At 53.3% G+C, this 19275-nt stretch overlaps 1 protein-coding gene across 1 annotated transcript; it reads left to right on the top strand.

Annotated features, from left to right (window-relative positions):
* The first annotated feature begins 2356 nt into the window (after nt 1–2356).
* On the top strand, nt 2357–17823 carry DRD2 (dopamine receptor D2). Its single transcript, XM_046686206.1, has 8 exons — nt 2357–2459; nt 3839–4154; nt 9512–9621; nt 10677–10813; nt 11988–12178; nt 13130–13216; nt 14462–14789; nt 16558–17823. The coding sequence occupies exons 2-8, from the start codon at nt 3870–3872 to the stop codon at nt 16749–16751; spliced, it is 1332 nt and encodes a 443-aa protein (XP_046542162.1). The 5' UTR covers nt 2357–2459; nt 3839–3869; the 3' UTR covers nt 16752–17823.
* The last annotated feature ends 1452 nt before the right edge of the window (nt 17824–19275 follow it).

The raw sequence follows: 19275 nt of genomic DNA, 5'->3' as shown, positions 1-19275 counted from the left end.
GGGTCTACGGGCATTTAGTCATTGTCTGTGTTTTCCCACTCTTTCTGTAATGTAAATATGTTACACTTGTATCAGCAAAAAGCAACAAGAAAAATTGAGAATAAATACTAAATTAGAAAATTCAGTGCATGAGGTCTTTCCAGCCTCTGGTGAAGGGACGCACCACGGCCCTGCAGAGTAACCAGCGCGCAGAGGAATGAGTGCTCACCACCAAGCCCTTCCTGACCGGTACACTCACATTTACCATCTAAACTGTACCCGTCATTTTAAGTCCCAGTTTAAGTTCTATCCCCTCCAGGAAGCCCTCCGTGAATGCCCCCGCTGTGCCCACGTGCATATCCTCTCTGATTTCTGAACATCTGCTGTGTGGGGTTCTGTGGGGATGCTGTAGATCCCATGAAGGACTGAGGCGCTCTTTCCACAATTCCTGGGAGTGTTGACACCTGACAGTTCTCAGCTGGGTCCACCCTCTCGGTGATTGCCCACTGCTGAAGAGAGAGGCCTCTCTCAAGGTCACACCCTTTCCCTGGGATGGCCCACAACCGGTGACATTATGAGAGGGCACAAAGGGCTCCCTGTTGCCCTAATTTAGGCAACTCTGCAAGGCTCCCTGAGGGAGTCACCAGAGGCCTTTGGCGTGATTGCAAGGCAGCCTGACTTCCCCCTCTGCCTGCTTCTGCTTCCTCCACTTCCCTTCAAGTCTCCATCCTGAGAGTGTTCCTGATAAGTTTCCTACTCAGAGTCCACTTTCTGGGGACCCAACCTGCAACACCCGTGATACTCTTTTGTCCCTTGTTAGTCTGGTGACCTATGTTAATAGCTGCATTTCAAGTGTGGAGGAGTTTTCTTCCCAGTTAGACTCATACAGCCTTTGGTTCAGTTCAACAAGCATCTGTTGAGCACTAACTGCCTGCAGATCACAGCATTAGGAGTGTGAAGAGAAGAACAGGATAGCATGCTCTTTTGTTTATTCTGTGAAGACAATGAGGCATGAGCAAGGCACGGTGTGACCCTTGAGATGCTTACAAACCCGTGAAAAAAGCAGACACACAAATGGGGTCTGTTCCAGAATAGAACCACAAAACAATGTTGTGGAAGCCCTGAGGAGGGAGGGAGATGGTCCAGCCAGGAGGACGTGGGACGGATTCCAGAGCAGGAGGATTCTGCACAAGCCTTGCTTTGAAGGATGTGTAGGGACCGGGCAAGTAGGGGGAAGGGAAAGGAAGTTTTCCAGACACTCTTCTGATTGGTAGAGTGGGGATCATAATTAGAAGCCTCAGAAAGTTGTCTTGAGGACAAATGAGACAGTATATATATAAAAAAAACTTGACAAACTATCAAATCCTTTGCAAGCACATGAAGCTGTCTATCAGCATAGGCAGGCGCAGGAGTGTGCTGCAGAAACAGAAGACTGGTTGGATGTGGAGAATGGATGGGGTAGGGGAGACAGGAATGTGAGAGTCTCCATCAGATGCCACTGGTCCTACCTGGAGAGGGACTAAGGAAAAGGGAGGAGAGGTAGTGAGGATGCTGGCGGAAGTGAGTGCCTCTATGTCTCCAGCCCTAGACAGTGCTTGGCGCAGTGCTTTATGTCTAGCAGGCTCCATAGACGCTGATTGAGTAAATGAACGGCAGGAGCAGCCCATGTTGCCTGATCAATACATGCATACAGGTCTCCTGCTGTGTGCTCCAAATGGGAAGAGGTAGTAGCTGGCTTTACAGATTTCAGCATCAGTATGACACAGTGCTTCACTATCTTAGAATTGGAAGACTCGTTGCATGGGTGGCATTCCATGTCACTCCACAAGCTTTCCCGGCAGACTCCAGAGTGGTGGTGCTGGGCGGGACATCATCCATACTCCTCTGCTGAGAGCTGGCAGGGAAGATGTGTCACACAGGAATGAGGGTGCAGAGGTGGTGGGCAAACCCTTCTCCAGCGGTCTCCTCCGATCTGTTGCAGCTGGTGTGCCCTCTTCTTGGATCTGGACGTGGTACTGTCTTCATCCCGAATGGCATAAATTTGTGCATTTCAGATCGATTTGGGTAGCAAAGCATCTGGAAATCATGGTGCTTTGTGTGGAATGCCTTGAAGTACTGATAAATTTAATTCCATTGTGTGAAATAGGAACACTTTTGATAGCAGGAACACCAACTATATTATATGTACATTATGTTTCAGTCACAACCAAAACACAGGCTGTTAAGCTCATCAATGCCCAATGCCTCCCTAGTCTGCCTCGGAGCCCCTCTGCTTTCCTTTCTCAGTGAGCAGCACCATCGGCCTCCCAGAGCACAAGGCAGAAATCCAGAGTTATCCCCGACTTCTTCTCTCCCTGCTCGCCCGATCCCCACTCCCACCCAACATCTATCCAACGACCAAGCTCCAAGAAATTGACTTCCGAGTTAGCACCTGATTCCGGACACTTCTCTCCATCCTGATTCCCACTACCTTCATTCAGGTGACCACCATCTCTTACTTGAATTACAGCTGTAACCTCGTTCCCTTCCAAGATTCCCTCCATGTCACAGCAGCCGGTGACCTTTCTAAAACACCAGTCTACTGGAGTTATTTCACTGCACCAAACTCTCAGGGACTCCCAAGCTTACAAGACCCAATCTGGCCCATGAATGGCCTGACAATTTAAATTTCCCCAGCTTCACTGTCATGCCCTACATTTTTCCCCAAATGGAATTATTTCTTGTTTGGGACTGTGTTCTGTTCTCTCTGGCAAACATGTCCTCCCACTCCATTGTCTGGCTAACTCCTCCTCCTACTTCATCTCAAATGGCACCTCCTTCAGAAGTCCCTCTGGGATGAGACACCCATTCCTCAGGGCTCTCAGTGCACAAATCCAGAACCTCATTGTCTCTTACTTGGGTTCCTGCAACAGCCTCCCAGCTGGTGTTCTACCATCCCACTTGGCCCCCCTCTTCCATTCTCTACACAGCTGTCAAAATTTCTCAAAGGCAAATCTGATAATGTGGTTCCTGCTGCCCTTAGGGTCAAGTCTGAATTCCCAGCATGACTGTGATCTTGCCTGTTGCAACCTCCCTGGTTCAGCTCATGCCAGTCCCTCTGTACTCAGCATCCTGAATTTCTTCCCAGCCCTCCACCGTGGCCCACTCTCTAGCTCTGTCTTTTCCATATGCTGCTTCCTATGTTGAGATCCTTCCCCTGGCTCCCAACTCTTTACTTGGCTAATTCCTACTTGTCCTTCAGGTGGCTGTCGAACATCACTTCCTCTGGAAAGACTTCTTCGAATCCCTAAACTGGGTTACGTGTCTCTCCCCACCATTCCGTTTCCGAGAGCCTACCACTCATAGATTTAATGGCTTGATTAACTGGCTATTGTTTCTTTTAGAATGTGAACTGGAGAACCATGTATATTTTTTTCCTGCCTATGTTTCTAGTGCTACAGAAAACAGTGCTCAATTAATATTTATAGAATGAATGCATGTTTCTAGTCCTACCACTGGTAGCTGGAACTCCTTGCCAATTTGTCTTGAGTGTGGTGCATGGGATGTGCTTAATAAGTGTTTGTTGAATAAATGGGTGAATGAATGATCAACTCTTTTCAAGCTCGTTTTTTTTTATTATACATTTAAAAAAAATTATATTTGGTCATTTGTTCTACCATCTGCAAGAATCGCTAGCAGAACAGTGGCAGCAGTTCTCAATGTTTTAAGAAAATTGTTAGATGCTAAACGAAATCCTGAAGCTGGAGAATTCTCTCTATTAATTTTCAGTGGTTGGTTTTAGCTCCAGAGCCCTCCATGGGAGGCAGCACGCTTTGCGATGTCCTCCTACTCACTCCCTGTGTCCATTTTTCTTGGCCAGAGCCTGGCCACCCAGTGGCCCCACTGCCCCAATGGATCCACTGAACCTGTCCTGGTACGATGACGATCTGGAGAGCCAGAACTGGAGCCGGCCCTTCAATGGGTCTGAAGGAAAGGCCGACAGGCCCCACTACAACTACTATGCCATGCTGCTCACCCTGCTCATCTTTGTCATCGTCTTTGGCAACGTGCTGGTATGCATGGCCGTGTCCCGTGAGAAGGCGCTGCAGACCACCACCAACTACCTGATTGTCAGCCTTGCGGTGGCCGACCTCCTTGTGGCCACGCTTGTCATGCCCTGGGTTGTCTACCTGGAGGTAGGTCTGCACCTCTGCCTTGCTCCAGCACCTTCTCCAGGTCGGCGCTATGTTGGAGCCTGGGGAACAGGCTCCTTGCTGGTTTCTAGCAATAAGTTGCCTGGTACTTTCTCAGGTGGCCTCTTCCTCCACTCTGGGCTCAGTTTTTCTCCTTATAAAATGGATAGATTATCTTTTTAACAATCTCAGCTACCAGTTAGAGAGTGCTTCCTAAGTGCCAGACCTCATGTTAACTCCTTTATATGCAGCATTTCCTCAATATACTCCTCACAGCAGCCCTAAGAGGCCAGGATTATCATCATTTTACAGATGGTGAGCCAGATAGTCAGAGAAGTTAGGTGACTTCCTCAGCATCACACAGCCGGCAGGTCCAAGCTGGAACTCCGTCTGACCCCAGAGTTGGTTTATTGGGTCCCACTGAAAATGGGAATAAATGATGAGGATCCCAAGGAAGGGTGTTGATCATGCTTCCTGGCCTGAAGTCTTCATTCCTCTCTCCCCACTTCAAATATGGGGGCTGCTGCTCAATGCTCTCCTTCTCCCTTCCCTCTCTCCTGGTTTATTCTAGGGCCTGTGTCTGGGACCTCCAGGTAGAGGCCGCTGTGCTGTACCCCTGTCCTCAGGAAGGACCATATAGTCACCCATTGCTCAGCTCAGGACAGAGCCTGGCGCTGTACCTTGGAGTAGTAAGGCAGCCCCTGCTGTGGTCCAGCCACCACCCCCTCCACTATGGTCCAGGAATCCCTCCCCCTATAGTCCAGGCACCCCCCTCCCTCCACTATGGTCCAGGCACTGTGCCAGGCATTTTGCAGACACAGACTCAGCAAACACTCATGCTCATCCTGGGAGTCAATACTACTCTTCTCACTTCACAAACGAGGAAGTTGCCTGGTGCTTTCTCAGGTGCCTGTCTTCACCCAGATCACACTGCCAAGGGAGAAACTGCTAATAGAGAAGTCCCTGAGAGTGTCCTCCCTTCAGGAGGACACTTTTCAGAGCAAGCAGGCAGATGTGGGTGGGTCTGCAGGATGTGGGTGGATACAAGCTGGATCCTGCCCCTTTCTCTGCCCAGGGTTCTGGGGTGGCGTCTGGGTGCATGGGAAGCTGACCAGGCATTCAGGAAAGAGCCAAAATGCCAAGGTCCCTAACATCACTGAGCTGTTACCTTCCTGCCCCAGGCAAGAGAGGAATTCCCTTGTGCCACGGAGGAGGCACATCCCTGCCTGGGGGGAAGGGCTTCCACTCTTAGGAGAAAATGTGAATCCTTGGTAGGTTTGAGCAGAGGAGACATCTAGGAGAAGAAGCTGAGTGGGGCGGGGAGGCTGGGCAGTAGGGGCACCTCTCCCGGTCTCCATACCCCAAGGGATTCCCTGTGCTTCCTGTTGTCACTAACGCTGGCCCCAGGGCCATCAGCTCTGGGCCATCACTCCCTTGGTTCCCTTTTGGACAGACCATACAGGCTGGAACTTTCAAAGTGACCTGATTGAATGTTAAGGAAGAACCAAAAGGAAACAAACAATAGATACAAAACAGCATAAAGACATACAGGTGCCACAGGCCGGGGGTCAAATTCCTCCCTGACACTCATGTCTGTGAGGACCCTAGACTCTGTCCAGCCCACATCTGTCTGAGGGCCTCTCCCTGAGGGGCCCCTTCTTAAATCTTAGGACTATTCCCCTCCTGCTTCCTTTCAAAGGAGGGTTTCAGGCCTCAGACCATCAGGGAAAAATGATGGGTGGTTGGCAGAGCAAACAATGTCTCTGTGACTCTCTTTCCATGTCTGTATAATGGGGATAATAATAGCATCTGCCTAGAAGCATTGTTTGAGAATCACATGAGTTGGTATATGAAAAGGGCTTACAATGGCACCTGGCACATGTAAGCACTATGTAAAAGTTGGCCGTGACAATGGTGATGAAGATGAAGCTAGGTATCCACAGGGAGGGGACCCTCCCCATGCCCAGGCTAAGAGGCACCCTCTTCCCAGAGTGAGACGTGCTCTGCCCAGGGCTCTGGGCCTGGGTTCTGGGCCTTCCAAGCCCACCATCCTTACCCAGACGCCTAGGGTATGGCCAGATCTGTGCATTCGGGCTCCTAGGCACCTCTAAGTCCTCAAACAGACATTTTAAACACACCTGTTCACCATTATTTTAAAGGTGAGGCTCAGTGTTTCAAGGGGCAGAGTGGAGAATGGCATCTCAGAGGTCAGTGCTCAGAGTCCCCCATAGTCTCCCAGCAAAACAAGAGCTGGACAGTAGGCCCTGCATACGGGACATTGTCTCAGCTATTTGTTATCCATAGAGAATGTCCCAAGTGGAGTTTCACCCTATGCCAACATACTGTCCAGATATCCTCACAACCAGACACTGTACCATCTCCAAGAGATGCTTTTTTCCAGAATTTTCCATCCTGTTCCATTTCTAACAATGTAAAATGCCTCTGATAGCCTGCCATGTCAGCATCTGTCCAGTAGGACTGGATGTGCATTATTTATTCTGCTCAGTATATGGAAAGCACACTGGTTTTAGAGAGAGAGAACCAGGTTCAATTCACAACTCAACCACTTTCCATCTGGAGCAGCTCCTGAGAGAAGAGGGCCAGGGGCCAGTTGTCTGCAGGTGCCATTCCACTTTGGCCTCCCAACCCTTGGAGGTGAGGGTTTGCTGTGTGCATCTTCCAGATGAGCAGATGAGATTGAGAAGGTGAACAGACTAAGGTCGCAGTTATTAATTCACTCATTCAACGTGTCTTGAGCGCTTCTCTGTCCTAGCCCATCTGTGAGGCTGAGGTCTAAGGCATTGGCCTGCCGTCGATGAGGAGACTAATAGGGCCATTACAGTGCAGTCTGATAGAGATGACAACAGAGCAATCCTCGCAGCAGATGTGGGAACACAATGGGGGCACATGGCTTTGGCATATGGGGACAAGGAAGTCTTGCAGGAGGAAGTGGGGCTTTTGGAACAATTCTCCGGGAGAGGGAGTGAGGCAGAGAAAAATAGTGTGCAAAGCCCCCGAGCTGGGGGGAGGGGAGTAACTGGCTGGAGATTTTGAGGAGCAGTAGCCGTGTCATTAGCCTCAGAGATTTGCTGTCATATTCCATGGATATGAGTGTGGAACGTGTGGAACAGTGCCTGACACAGAGTAAGTACTTAATATGCGCTAGTTATTATGACTTAGCCGAGTCAGCTCGAGGCCTGTCGTGAAGGTCTCAGCTTCACGTGAGCAATAAAGCCAATAAATGGTGCCCAAAGGTGCAGAGAAAATAGCCCTGGAGTTGTACTGGCAGACCTGGAGTCCAGTCCTTCCTCTGCTTCTAAATCACCAGGACATCTTGGGCAAGTCCATTTTCCTCTCTGATTCCAAGTTTGCCTACCCTTGCAATTTTAATCTCTCCTTTCACAGTTGGTTCATTTAGTACTTTTTACATAATCACCTCCTCTTTTGCTAAGCTAGATGGTCTCTCCCAAGACAGCTTAGGAGAGAGCACAGGATGTGCTGCCCGTAGAACTTGCTTCCAGCTCCAGCCCTGCTGCACGCTGGCCCCGTGGACTCTCTGAGCTTCCTTTCCCTCATCCGTGAATGGGCATAAGCAATCCCCTCTTGTACCAGCTTTAAGAACAATAAGTGAGATAAAGTACTTGCCCACAGTAGGTGTTCTAGAAACGGTGGCTACCAACACATTCTCTTGAGTCTCTGAGTCGACTACCCCTAACTGTTCTAGAGCAGCTGCTCCTTGGACCACGGAGGAAACCCCTCGCTTCTTCTCTGCTCCAGAAAGGCCTTTGAGGGTGGGGATTGAGAGCTCCCTAAGGGCAGGGACTATGTCAGCACTATTTACTACTGTACCCTAGAGTCTAGAACAGAGCCTGGCACATAGTAAGTTGCTCAATAAGTGTCTATAGGAGAGAAGGAAGGCAGATGGAGGGAGGGAGGACAGGGAAGAGGGCCCTAGATCCCTAGGGACATGAAAGCAGCTCTGAAAAACTGGTCTAGGAGGGGCTTCAAGGTGGAGAGTGGACCAGGTGGACCTGGAACCCTCCCCATGGTGCCCTAAAGGTAGATTCTGTTTACACCAGGGAAGCCCTTCCATCCCCCACCACATCTCTATGCACCCCTCTCCAGCTCCTGCCCACTTGGTCAGCACTCTGCTTCAGTACGGGGGCACCCTGTGCTGCAACATGGGAGGGGCCCTGAGGAAGGCAGCTCCATGGGAGAGGTTTTCCTGTCTCCCAGGAAAAGCCGCTGTTCCCTGCACGCCTGACAACAGCAGCTGCAGTGGCCATCCCTGAGCTGGAAGGCCAGCATCGGGTTTATGCCTGAGAGCAGAAAAGAGGCAGCACTGAGAATGAGTAATGTTGTCATTAGGCATGCTGCTCTGCTGTGACATGCAGAGGGGGCACTGCCCCGCCCCGGGCACCGGAGGGACTTTCCTGCTCTTCATTTCTCCTATGGTAGAGGCCCCAGGTGGATCTCCCTGTCCTGACTCTCCGATCAGGGATGGGGACTGCTCCAGACTCCCAAAGTTGCCAGGGCCAGGCTGCTGTGTGAGTGTGAGTGCATGTGTGTGTAAATGGGAGGATGGGGGTTGTGGATGTGCATGAGGAGGGGCATGGGAGTGTGTGTGTGTGGGGGGGTATGAGTGTGTGTGTAGGGGGAGGGATGAAAAATGCTCCTGCCAGGGGCTGGACACGTGTCCCATCATACCAAGGATAAAGCATTACAGCACACCCACCCCAGCCCGTTCTGGTGTTCCTAAAGTTCTAGCCCAGATTTTCCTCTTTCATCCTCTAGTGTAACAAGGAGCAGATATGTCTTCCCTATTTCACAGAGTCATCGTCTTCATCATGATTCTTAACAGACATTTATTGGGCCCTGACTCTATGCTATGCACCATGCTGGCCACTGAAGGAGCGAGCAGCCTGCCTCCCCCAGAAACCCCAGCCAGCCAGGACCAGAAGCTTGGCTGAAGGGCTTGGGCACATCCCTGCACACTTCTGAGGCGCAGTTGCCTCATTGGTAAAATGGGGTCGCAAGGTGATCACTCAAATGTTTGACAGATGAAGGTTCAAAGTCGAGGCACGTGGTATATGTTGGTCTTATTTCTTCCTGCACGGTTCTTGGCACAAAGTGGCCTTCTGTCTCTAGGAGGAGAGGGGCCAAGGGCCCGGGCCTCAGGTACTCATGGGCATGGCTCCCCATTGCTGCCCCTCTTCTCCCCCAGACCCTAGCTGGAGACCCACAAGACCCCCACAGCTGCCCCCCGAGCCCTTGGCCAGATCTACCCCAGGAAAACCAAGCTGGGGGCTGAAGCTAACCTCCCCGACTGCTGTCTGCCTGCTATGTTGCTTTGTCTACAGGTGGTGGGCGAGTGGAAATTCAGCAGGATTCACTGTGACATCTTCGTCACTCTGGATGTCATGATGTGCACAGCAAGCATTTTGAATCTGTGTGCCATCAGCATTGACAGGTGAGCCCAGCCAGGGTGGGAGAGGTGACCCGGACCATTCACCTTTTGGGCCACCCCACTTCTCCTTCAGGGTCGGGCTCTGTCTACGATGCTGTGGCTGTATGTTTGTGTGCATATATATGCATATGTGTGTGTGTGCGTGTGTATGTGCATGCATGGGTGGTTGTGTGTCTGGCTGGGAGAGTACAGACCCCCTAAGGAGAGGCCATTTTATGGACAGGATGCTACCAAGAATAGCCAGACAGTGAGCGGCATAGAGGAGAAAGCGCTTGATTTTGACTGAAGCCTAGCTCTATCACTTCCTACTTAGGTGACCGTAGGCAGATGATGGAAGGTCTTGGAACCCTAGTTTCATTGTCTAGAAACCAAGGATGATGATACCTGTCCACCTGGGGCTGCAGCGTCTGGTTGTGCATTTTACGTCTAGCCCAGGGCACATGGCCAAGGGGGCCCAGGCCATGTTCGCCTTGCTAACCTGTAGCCTTGGAGCCTCTCACTAATTTCCACAGATGGGCCACTTGGGCTCCCAGAGGCCCCAGCCCTACTCCTCTTGCAGGATTTGTGGAGGATGAAAGGAGCTACCGTATGAGAAGTGCTGGATAGAGGAATGTGAGGGATCATAAGCAATTACGTTGTTATCATTTTCTGCCAAATGGGGCTTAACCCAGGAGAGGCCTGGCTACCAGTCCATCAGCAAACACTTCCATTGTCTTCAGGCACAGCAAAGGTGCGGTGGATACAGTGGCAAAGGCTCAAAGACCTAGGCAATGGCCCTTGAAAAGCCTAAAATCCAAGTAGGGAGACTAGAGGAACAGAGATAGTCCAGGAGAAATGGTCGCCAGTTGGCCATGAAGCACGTGATCAGGTATCACCAGCCGTCCTCACTGTCTGAGTCTAGGACAGGAGGGAGAGCTGACTTAGAGTAGATGGGTGGGCTTCATGGAGGTGGACCAACTGTCCACTCCCGAGGAGCAGGGTGTCTCTGGTGTGTGCATGTTGTGGAGTGAGGGGTTCCTGGGCCCGTACCCCAGACTCAGGCCCCACCCATCCTTCAGGTACACAGCCGTGGCCATGCCCATGCTGTACAACACGCGCTACAGCTCCAAGCGCCGAGTCACCGTCATGATCGCCATCGTCTGGGTCCTGTCCTTCACCATCTCCTGCCCGCTGCTCTTCGGACTCAACAACACAGGTGAGTCCTGCCTCTGTCTGCCTGGGGCTCTGCCCGCCCCGGGTCCCTGCTCCTGTGCAGGACCCTGAGGGAGCTGAGTCCCTGATGCAGACATGGGCAGAGGCCCAGTGGGGACCCGTGCACAACCCAGACTGAGGCCAGGCTGGGTCTCCTGTGCCAAGCCTGACTCTGGTTGGCCCAGAGAGGAACAATGGCCCAGGAACAACGGGATTGGATGGGGAGTGGGGTAATGATCGGGAGGATGTCTGGCCATTTCCAACTTTGTTTATTAAATTGAAGCAGGCCAGACAGCCTCACGTGCTGCATGTGTGTGCATGTGTGTGTGCACGCACATGGCGGGAGGCTGCTGGGCTTCCATCCACCCCGACAATCGTATTTGTGTAATGAGGCTGCAGCCCCAGGGCCGTGCCACCTGGAGCAGGAAAGGTAAAAGCAAGTAGGAGGCTAGCCCACCACGGCTGGTCCTGTGCGAGGCCGTCAGGAGCATTTCCGACAGAGGGGGCCCAGTGCTGCCGGTGTGATGAGGAGCTTACTGTCCTCAGGGCCCAGAGGGATGCAGGTGTGCCTCTGGAGCCACGACAGGACAGCACCGATGAAGCCTTCAAAGCATATGGTACAAAAATCTAAGCGTCTCGGGAATTCCAAGAAGAGGTGCTAAGGCTAAATATGTTCAGATTAATCTGGAAAGGCCCTGAGATAGAGAACCTGGAAGGGAACTTGGAAACACATGGGAAACACAGGTGAGTTTAGCAAACAGGACCAAGTTTTCCTGTTCCTAAAATTAAAAGGTGGCAAGGTCCCTGCAATATACAGGAAAGGCTAAAGAAATGGCTTATTCTTTTAAAATAATTTCCTGCCATCATTTTTCCCAAACTCTCTGGCTCCGCTTGTATGTGCATAGATGACAAAATGAATGATGAAGTAACAAGGGAATGTTAATGGAGAAACTCAGAAGCAGCCGATCACAGCTTAGCTTTTCGCTCACGGCTGTATTTAATGCTCCAATTTACACTGTGCATGTATTTACATTCAACATTTCCAGGCAGCCTTAGACACCCAGCCATATTCTCTGTAACCTTGCTCCTCGTTCCCATCGAGGAGATGAGGTGCTCTGGTGGCACTGGGGCCCCTGGGCCTGCTGATGCCCGCCCACCCGGGGCTCTCCTTCCTCCAGACCAGAACGAGTGCATCATCGCCAACCCCGCCTTCGTGGTCTACTCCTCCATCGTCTCCTTCTACGTGCCCTTCATCGTCACCCTTCTGGTCTACATCAAGATCTACATCGTCCTCCGCAGGCGTCGCAAGCGGGTCAACACAAAGCGCAGCAGCCGGGCTTTCCGGGCCAATCTGAAGGCCCCGCTCAAGGTCCCGAGATCCCCCCTCCCCGGCAACGTCCCCACCTCACCACTACTGAGGGGCTTGTCCCTGCTCAGTGAGGGGCTGGGACACTGCAGCAGGATGGGGCCAGGCTGGAGGAGCTCTGAGGAGCTGGGCGAGGGCAGATTTCCAAGGCTTGACCTCAGCGGAGCACCTTGAATCTCCAGGAGTGGGAGGTGGGGCGGGTGGCGGAGACCACCTGGGAGGAGAAGTCTGTGCCCGGAGATCTCTGTCTGAAGGCAGCAGCTCTCGGCACCTTCCTGGACTCCTCTCCTCCTTCCTTCGCCTCTCCTGTCCTCAAGCTGGGCCTCTGTCTCCCTTTCCTTCCCTCTGACGCCCCCATCCTGTCTCCTTTACCTTCCATACTCTGTCCTCCCCTCTGTGCACGCCTCCTCCTTCCTCACCTGTCTTGCTTCTTCTCTGCTCTGCCCCTCTTTCATCTCCCTGCTTGTGAATTCTCCCCTCTGCTCAGCCCTCCCCGGGGAAGACACCACGTGGGCATAGAAGGAACAAGAACCTTGGGGTTAAACACATCAGGTTCAAATCCTGGCACCGCCACTTTTTTCCTGAGTGACCTTGGGCAAGTTGTTTAACTTCTCTGAGCCTCAGCTGTTTCCTCATCTGTTAAGTGGGACTCATAATACTGACCTCACAGGGTAGTCTTGAGTATTCAGTGTGAGAGGGATGTGAACATGCTTAGCATGGTGCCAGACCCTTAGCAGGGGCCCTGTAAAAGTCAGAGCCCTTTTGTCCCTCGTCCTGCCCACCTCTTCTAATCACAGTACCGACCTTCTCCTTTGCCTTGATTGTCTCCTCAGGCCCCCACCCTTCTCATCTCTGCCCTTCTCTGAGCTCCTGTGCCAAGTCTGACCACTCCACATTGGGTTTCTGTCCCCACCCACCTCCCCATCATGACTCATGTGCTGGCTCCCTCCACAGGGCAACTGCACTCACCCCGAGGACATGAAACTCTGCACCGTTATCATGAAGTCTAATGGGAGTTTCCCAGTGAACAGGCGGAGACTGGTAAGTGCTCAGGGCAGGGACCCGAGCCAGGTCTTTCCGCCCCTAGGGAAGCCCACTGCCATGATTCTCAGACCTCAGCAGCTGGCCAAAGGGACAAGCACCTCCCGGGACCCACCACTCTACCTTACCATGCACACCTCCCACGCAGGCATGGAGCAAGACAGCTTGATTCTGCAAGGCACAGAGAGGTACCCCTAGCACAGGAAAACAGTTGGGAGAAAGGAGTGGGCCACCATGACATGATAAAAAGTAACAATAATAATGGTTATTCCCATTAATTGAATCCCTACCATGTTCCTACTATCTCATCAAATCCTCACAAGACCCTGAGAGGTAAGTCTTATTGATTTTACCCATTTTCATTTACAGAAGAGGAAGCAGAGGCTCAGAGAGGTTAGGTAACTCATACAAGGCTAAACAGTAGTTAGTGTGAGAGTGCATAATTGAGCCCAGACCTGCATGACTCTGAAGTCACACCTTTGTTCTTTCCACTCGCCTATGCTGCCTCACTACGTGCAGGTTCTGGGGCTGGAGGCTGGGAGCTGGGGGAGGAGGGAGCAGAGCAGCCACGGGGCTGGCGGTGAGCTGCATCCTGTCGGGGACGCCTGGAGGGGCAGAGTCACAGCAGACCCCAAGCTTAGTCCAGTGACAGCAGCCCCAGGGGCCATGCAGCAGGGGACCCATCCCCAGGTGGGCAGAGGATGGGCCAGGGAACCGCAGAGGGCCGCACACGAAGTCTAGGTCAGCCATCTTCAGGAAGCAAGTCTCCCACCATTCACTTGCAGGCAAAGGCCAGACTCCAAGAAGCTGTTTATGAGACAGATGCTGAAACAGAGACTCAGGCTTGGGGCACCTGGGCACACAGCGAGGCTGCATTTCAGAAGCTCAGGCTGAGACCTCCAAGGCCTCAAACAAGGGAGCATAGGGAAGACCTGGGAGGCTGTGAGTGGATCCAAGCCAGAGCAGTTGTGGGGCCTTTGAGGTTGACTGGGGATTGCTCTGGGAAGGGGCCTGGGGTGACCCTGCAGGCAGGGGCTGCCGTGCGTCCTGGGTGATGCCTGTTCCCAGTGATCATCCTCCTTGCCTCTCTGGCAGAGTGACCCTGCAGTGTTTGCAGGAGTCTCTAGAGGGGGATAGAGAAGGGCAGGGTGGGGCAGGTGGGGCAGGTGGGGCCAGGTAAGGCTGAGTGGCTGATGCCTGAGAACTTGCCTGGTTTTTTACCCAGAGCTCTCTGCCTCTCTGCAGGATGCTGCCCGCCGAGCCCAGGAGCTGGAGATGGAGATGCTGTCCAGCACAAGCCCACCCGAGAGGACCCGGTACAGCCCCATCCCACCCAGCCACCACCAGCTGACCCTCCCCGACCCATCCCACCATGGCCTCCACAGCACTCCTGACAGCCCTGCCAAACCAGAGAAGAATGGGCATGCCAAAGACCACCCCAAGATTGCCAAGATCTTTGAGATCCAGTCCATGCCCAATGGCAAAACCCGGACCTCGCTCAAGACCATGAGCCGTAGGAAGCTCTCCCAGCAGAAGGAGAAGAAAGCCACCCAGATGCTCGCCATTGTTCTCGGTGAGTTGGCCCCAAGGGCTGCCACAGCTTAGCTCTGCCCAAGGCTGGCTGGGGGAAGGACCCATTACTGCTGGTCCCATTACCTGCCATGTCCTTCTTGACCATGGTGGGAGGGTCACCCGACTGACTTTCTCAGGCACAAGGCAAGCCCATTGATATACCTTGTTGGGTAGATTCTATAACTGTGCTCACTTTACAGATGGGGAAACTGAGGCTTGGGGTGGTTATATTAATTGACCAAGGAGGACCCATGATTTAAACTCAGGCAGCCTGACTCCAGAGTCTGTGAATTTGACCCGTCTACCATAGTGACCCCAGAACCCCATGATCCTGGGCAAGTCACTTTCTCTCTCTCTCTTCCCCTCATCATTAGAGTAGGTTACTTCTCAGTGTTGTTGTGATGGCCAAATGGCATACGGTGGTGAAAGCATTTTGTAAACCGCAAAGTAGTACACACAGGTAAGTGTTATCACCATGGTTTTGTTAATCTTGCTATTGTTGAGGAATTCGGAAATTCAGTTCTCTTGACTCGACCAAGACCCTGTGGGACCAGAGCTGTGAGAAGGGGGCCCGGATCGAAATGAGGGCGTGGCCCTGCCAGTGAGGCAGGGCTTTCAAATGAAAGTCTGCTAGTAAACCAGATAAGAAAGGTCAGAAATCGAGGGCTGAGTTGACATGTGTGGTTGGGTACAGGAGGGCTGATGTGGCTCTGCCTTCCATGTAGTAGCCACGGCAGTGTGTGACATCCTTCCATACCCGCCATTCCCTTTGACCTCCCGACAGTCCTGTGACGTGAGAGGGACAGAGGTTAATATTCAGGTTTTATGAATGAGAACACCTGGTCACAGTAGGTTAAGGGACCGACCACTGATCATGTGGCCAGTGGTGACAGCAGAGTCAGACCAGGCCCTCTGCTCCAGTCCTCCGGGTCTCTCTCTGCTCTGTGGTCCTGCTCTTCTTGGGCACAACTCTGTCCCTGGGGACTCCCAGTGTGCCTGTGGGGCATTCTGTGTACATGATGCCTCCACACCAAGCGTCTCACTTGAGCAAGAGGTCCCGAGTTAGGTAGAGCGGGCGGGTTGGAGGTCAATCTAGGTGACAGTGCATGTCCCAAGGCAGGGACTAACAAGGGAGTCCATCAAGGGCTGGGGGAAGTGTGGGGAAGGTAGCAGGGGCCTGGCTATTTGGGGCCCTTGATAGACTGGAGCTCAGCTCTCAGCTTTGCCGCCTAAGAGGGGAGTGGTCTTTCGTGAGTCACATAGCCATTGCCAGCCTGTTCTCTGTCTTCCTCACTGGGATGCTGTGAGAACTAAGAGGGCGGAGTGCTTGGTTCTCCCTTCCTACCTCTGGCCCAAACTGCACTGAACAAACCCTCCACTCCCGCTGCCGAGGAAGCCCTTGTTCGCAAAGACGACCAGAAAGTAGACTCGAGATGTCAATTTTCACTGGCTGGCGTGTCAGAAGGTTAACCTTTCAGATTCATTTTCAAGCCCTTTATCTTTCCCTATGAGGTAGGTATTATTATCCCCATTTGTCAGATGAGGAGAATGAGACTGAAGGAGAGGAAGTGACCCGTCCACTGCAAATGGGCATCAGAGGCGGGTCTAGAATCCAAGACTGCACCTCCTCCCGCAGTGCTCTTGCTGCTTCAGCCTCGGTCCTGAGCCGCAGCCACAGCACACAATCCAGGTGCCCAGTGAGCGCGGGCCTTCCCAGCCCAGCTTCTGCCTGGCCCTGGGGCCAGCCTGACCACCGCCCTCTCCCGCAGGCGTGTTCATCATCTGCTGGCTGCCCTTCTTCATCACCCACATCCTGAACATACACTGTGACTGCAACATCCCGCCCGTCCTGTACAGCGCCTTCACGTGGCTGGGCTATGTCAACAGCGCCGTGAACCCCATCATCTACACGACCTTCAACATCGAGTTCCGCAAGGCCTTCCTGAAGATCCTACACTGCTGATCCTGCTGCCCACCTGCACAGCAGCCTGCTTCCACCTCCCTGCCCAGGCTGGCCCGGCCTCCATCCCTGGGAGCTGCGGGCAGGAGGGCACAGAGCGGACTTGCCTTCTCTTCCCCCCAGCAGGCCCTGCAGTGTTAGCTTGGCGCCACGCCCCTCCCTGCCCGCACACCCTCACTCTACCAGGGGAGTGCTAGAGAGCCAGGCATGGTGCAGCCTTGCGCTGGACCCCCTGGCTCAGGAGCAGCTCACAGAGCCGCCCCCTCCCACTTCCAGGCCCCCTCTCCTCGGCACCAAAGATGCAGCCGCCTTCTCTGACCCTTTTCTGGACTCTGAGGTTGCCGGGGCCAGTCAGGGCTCAGAGGCCATGCTCTCTGTTGGGCTCAGCCTGGCCTTCACAGGCCTGTGCTGGAGCAGGCGGTGGGGAGGGATGGACTGGTCACACTCCATAAGGCCCACACCAGGGGAGCCAGATCTCTTGCCAAGGTCCCAGGCAACTCCAGTCCTGGGAGACCCATGTACATACCAGACTGCGGGATGAACCCCAGAGAAGCCCAAGCCAAAAATCTTTGCTCCCTCTCCCGCCCGACAGGAGCCTCTACTTCCCACAGCAGTGGCTCCTGACCTGCCCCACCCTGTTCCAGCTCCTCTGAGGGGAGGAACCCTGATCTTGAAGGGCCCCAGGAAGGTCTGTGCAGAGGGGAAGCCCACCCCAAGCCCACTCTGCCACCTCCCGATAGACTCGGTGCATCCCTTCCCATAGCAAATGCTAGGCCAGCCAGGTGACCCATAAGGTGGGCTTATGACCACGTCTGGGGCCTGGGTTGGGGTGTCTGAGCTTCTTTAGGGGGCGGCCTCCTGCCACACTTGGCCACAAAACCACTTTCCTTTTCTCTTCCTCTTGCCTCTTCTCTCTCCCGCTCCCTTTCCCTTCTATTGCCTCCGCCTTAGAGAGCCCATGGCTAAGAGGCTGCTGAATACCATTTGGCCTGGCCTGGCCCTGCCCCGAGGGACAAGGGGAAGCTGCAGCTTGGGGCATCCCCCGGGCCCCAGACTCTGTAACATCACTACACATGCTCCAAACTAATAAAACTTTGACAAGGGTCACATCCGAGGTGTCTCGGGTGGAAGGGTGCAGCGTCACCTTCGTCCTCTGCATCAAGTATAGCCAAAGCCCTTGTGTCTGTGCTGGGCATCAGAGCTGCAAAGGCCTTCTGCAGACCCCTCCAGAAAAGGGTGACCCTGACCACGCCAGCAGGGTGGACAGGACTTTGGGAGAAAGGAGGAAAGGAGCTGTCCTAGGGAGACGGAGGAGAAGATGTGTGTGCTTGTGTGTTTTCCCCTCCTCTGTGTCCTCTCCTCCTGAATGGACGTGAGAGCTCTCAGTCCTGCTCTTGTGTGGCCCCGACCCTCCAGTGTCAACCCAGATGGGAGGGGAGAAGATTCCAAGGGGAATCCCACGGCATACCCAAGACTCCTCTAATCATCAGAACAGCAGGGTCCTACCAGAGGGAAGCCAAGTTGTCCCCACTTCCCACCTCCTCCTCTCCAGGTCCTGGCGTGTCTGAAGGACCCATCCTGAGCCCTTCTCACCCACTAGGGCAAATAAGCCTCCATGGAAAGGCGACCCTCGGGGTACCGGCTGTGCCTGTGCCTATGCCTGCCCCCTGCCCTGTCTTCTGTCTCTCATCAGGACCCCCTTCCTCTGAGGTAGGTTGTGGAAGCAAGGAGGCCCTGAGTCATGTGGCCTGAGTGGTCTTCCCTCCCCTCGGCCTCCAGACCAGTCACAGCCCCAAGCCTTCTGGGGCCATGACTTGGCATCATCCCAACAACAGAAATTTAGCTTTATGAAAATGAAGTATAAATCAACCCGGGAAGGAGGAATATTCTTACCACCTTGAGAATAACAGTGGTGATGACAAACAAGGTGCGGCCCCCACGGCTCAGGCTTCGGGGAGCTGTCAGGGCATAATTTGCATGCTAAATACAATATTTTTAGCACCAAAGTTTGGAGCACTTCACTTGCCCTGAACACTTAATTATGGACTTTGATCTTCTCCCTGAACCTGAATGCAGCACTGAGCTCCTGTCCCCAGAGGCACCCTGATTCCAGGAGTGGGTGCAAAACAGGCCCCTGGTCTAGCTCAGGGGTGTGGGGTCAATAACCCAGTGATCATCTCCTGGGGAAGGAGTCAGACCCAAGGGGGGCTAGAAACCCCAGGGACCTCTCAGCTGCTGATACCCACCCCATAGCCAGTGCACACACCTTTACACACACTTACACACATCACACACTCAGTCTGTGAAAGATCTTGACCTGGATGGGAGCTTAAAAGCTCATCCCATGGTTGGAAATCTTATCAGCTGTGGGAATTGATGTGGGGATGAGATGACAAGGGTGGGAGAAAGAAAAGGAGAGGAAGAAGGAAGAAAGGAAGGAGGGAGGGAGGAGGGAAGGAAAAATGGAAGGGAGGAAGGAAGGAGGCAAGGAAGGAAGGAAGGAAGGGAGGGAGGGAAGGGACGAAGG

Source organism: Equus quagga, chromosome 14 (genome assembly GCF_021613505.1).
Source record: "Equus quagga isolate Etosha38 chromosome 14, UCLA_HA_Equagga_1.0, whole genome shotgun sequence".
NCBI lineage: Eukaryota > Metazoa > Chordata > Mammalia > Perissodactyla > Equidae > Equus > Equus quagga.
Note: the sequence above shows the minus strand (reverse complement) of the source record. Positions and strands in the feature narration are given on the sequence as shown.

Excerpts from the sequence above, each read along its gene's own strand:
- DRD2 (XM_046686206.1), top strand. The coding sequence starts at position 3,870 with ATGGATCCACTGAACCTGTCCTGGTACGATGACGATCTGGAGAGCCAG. Across the intron at positions 10,814-11,987 it reads CTTCGGACTCAACAACACAG|ACCAGAACGAGTGCATCATC; the intron begins GTGAGTCCTGCC and ends TCCTTCCTCCAG. Across the intron at positions 14,790-16,557 it reads GATGCTCGCCATTGTTCTCG|GCGTGTTCATCATCTGCTGG; the intron begins GTGAGTTGGCCC and ends CCTCTCCCGCAG.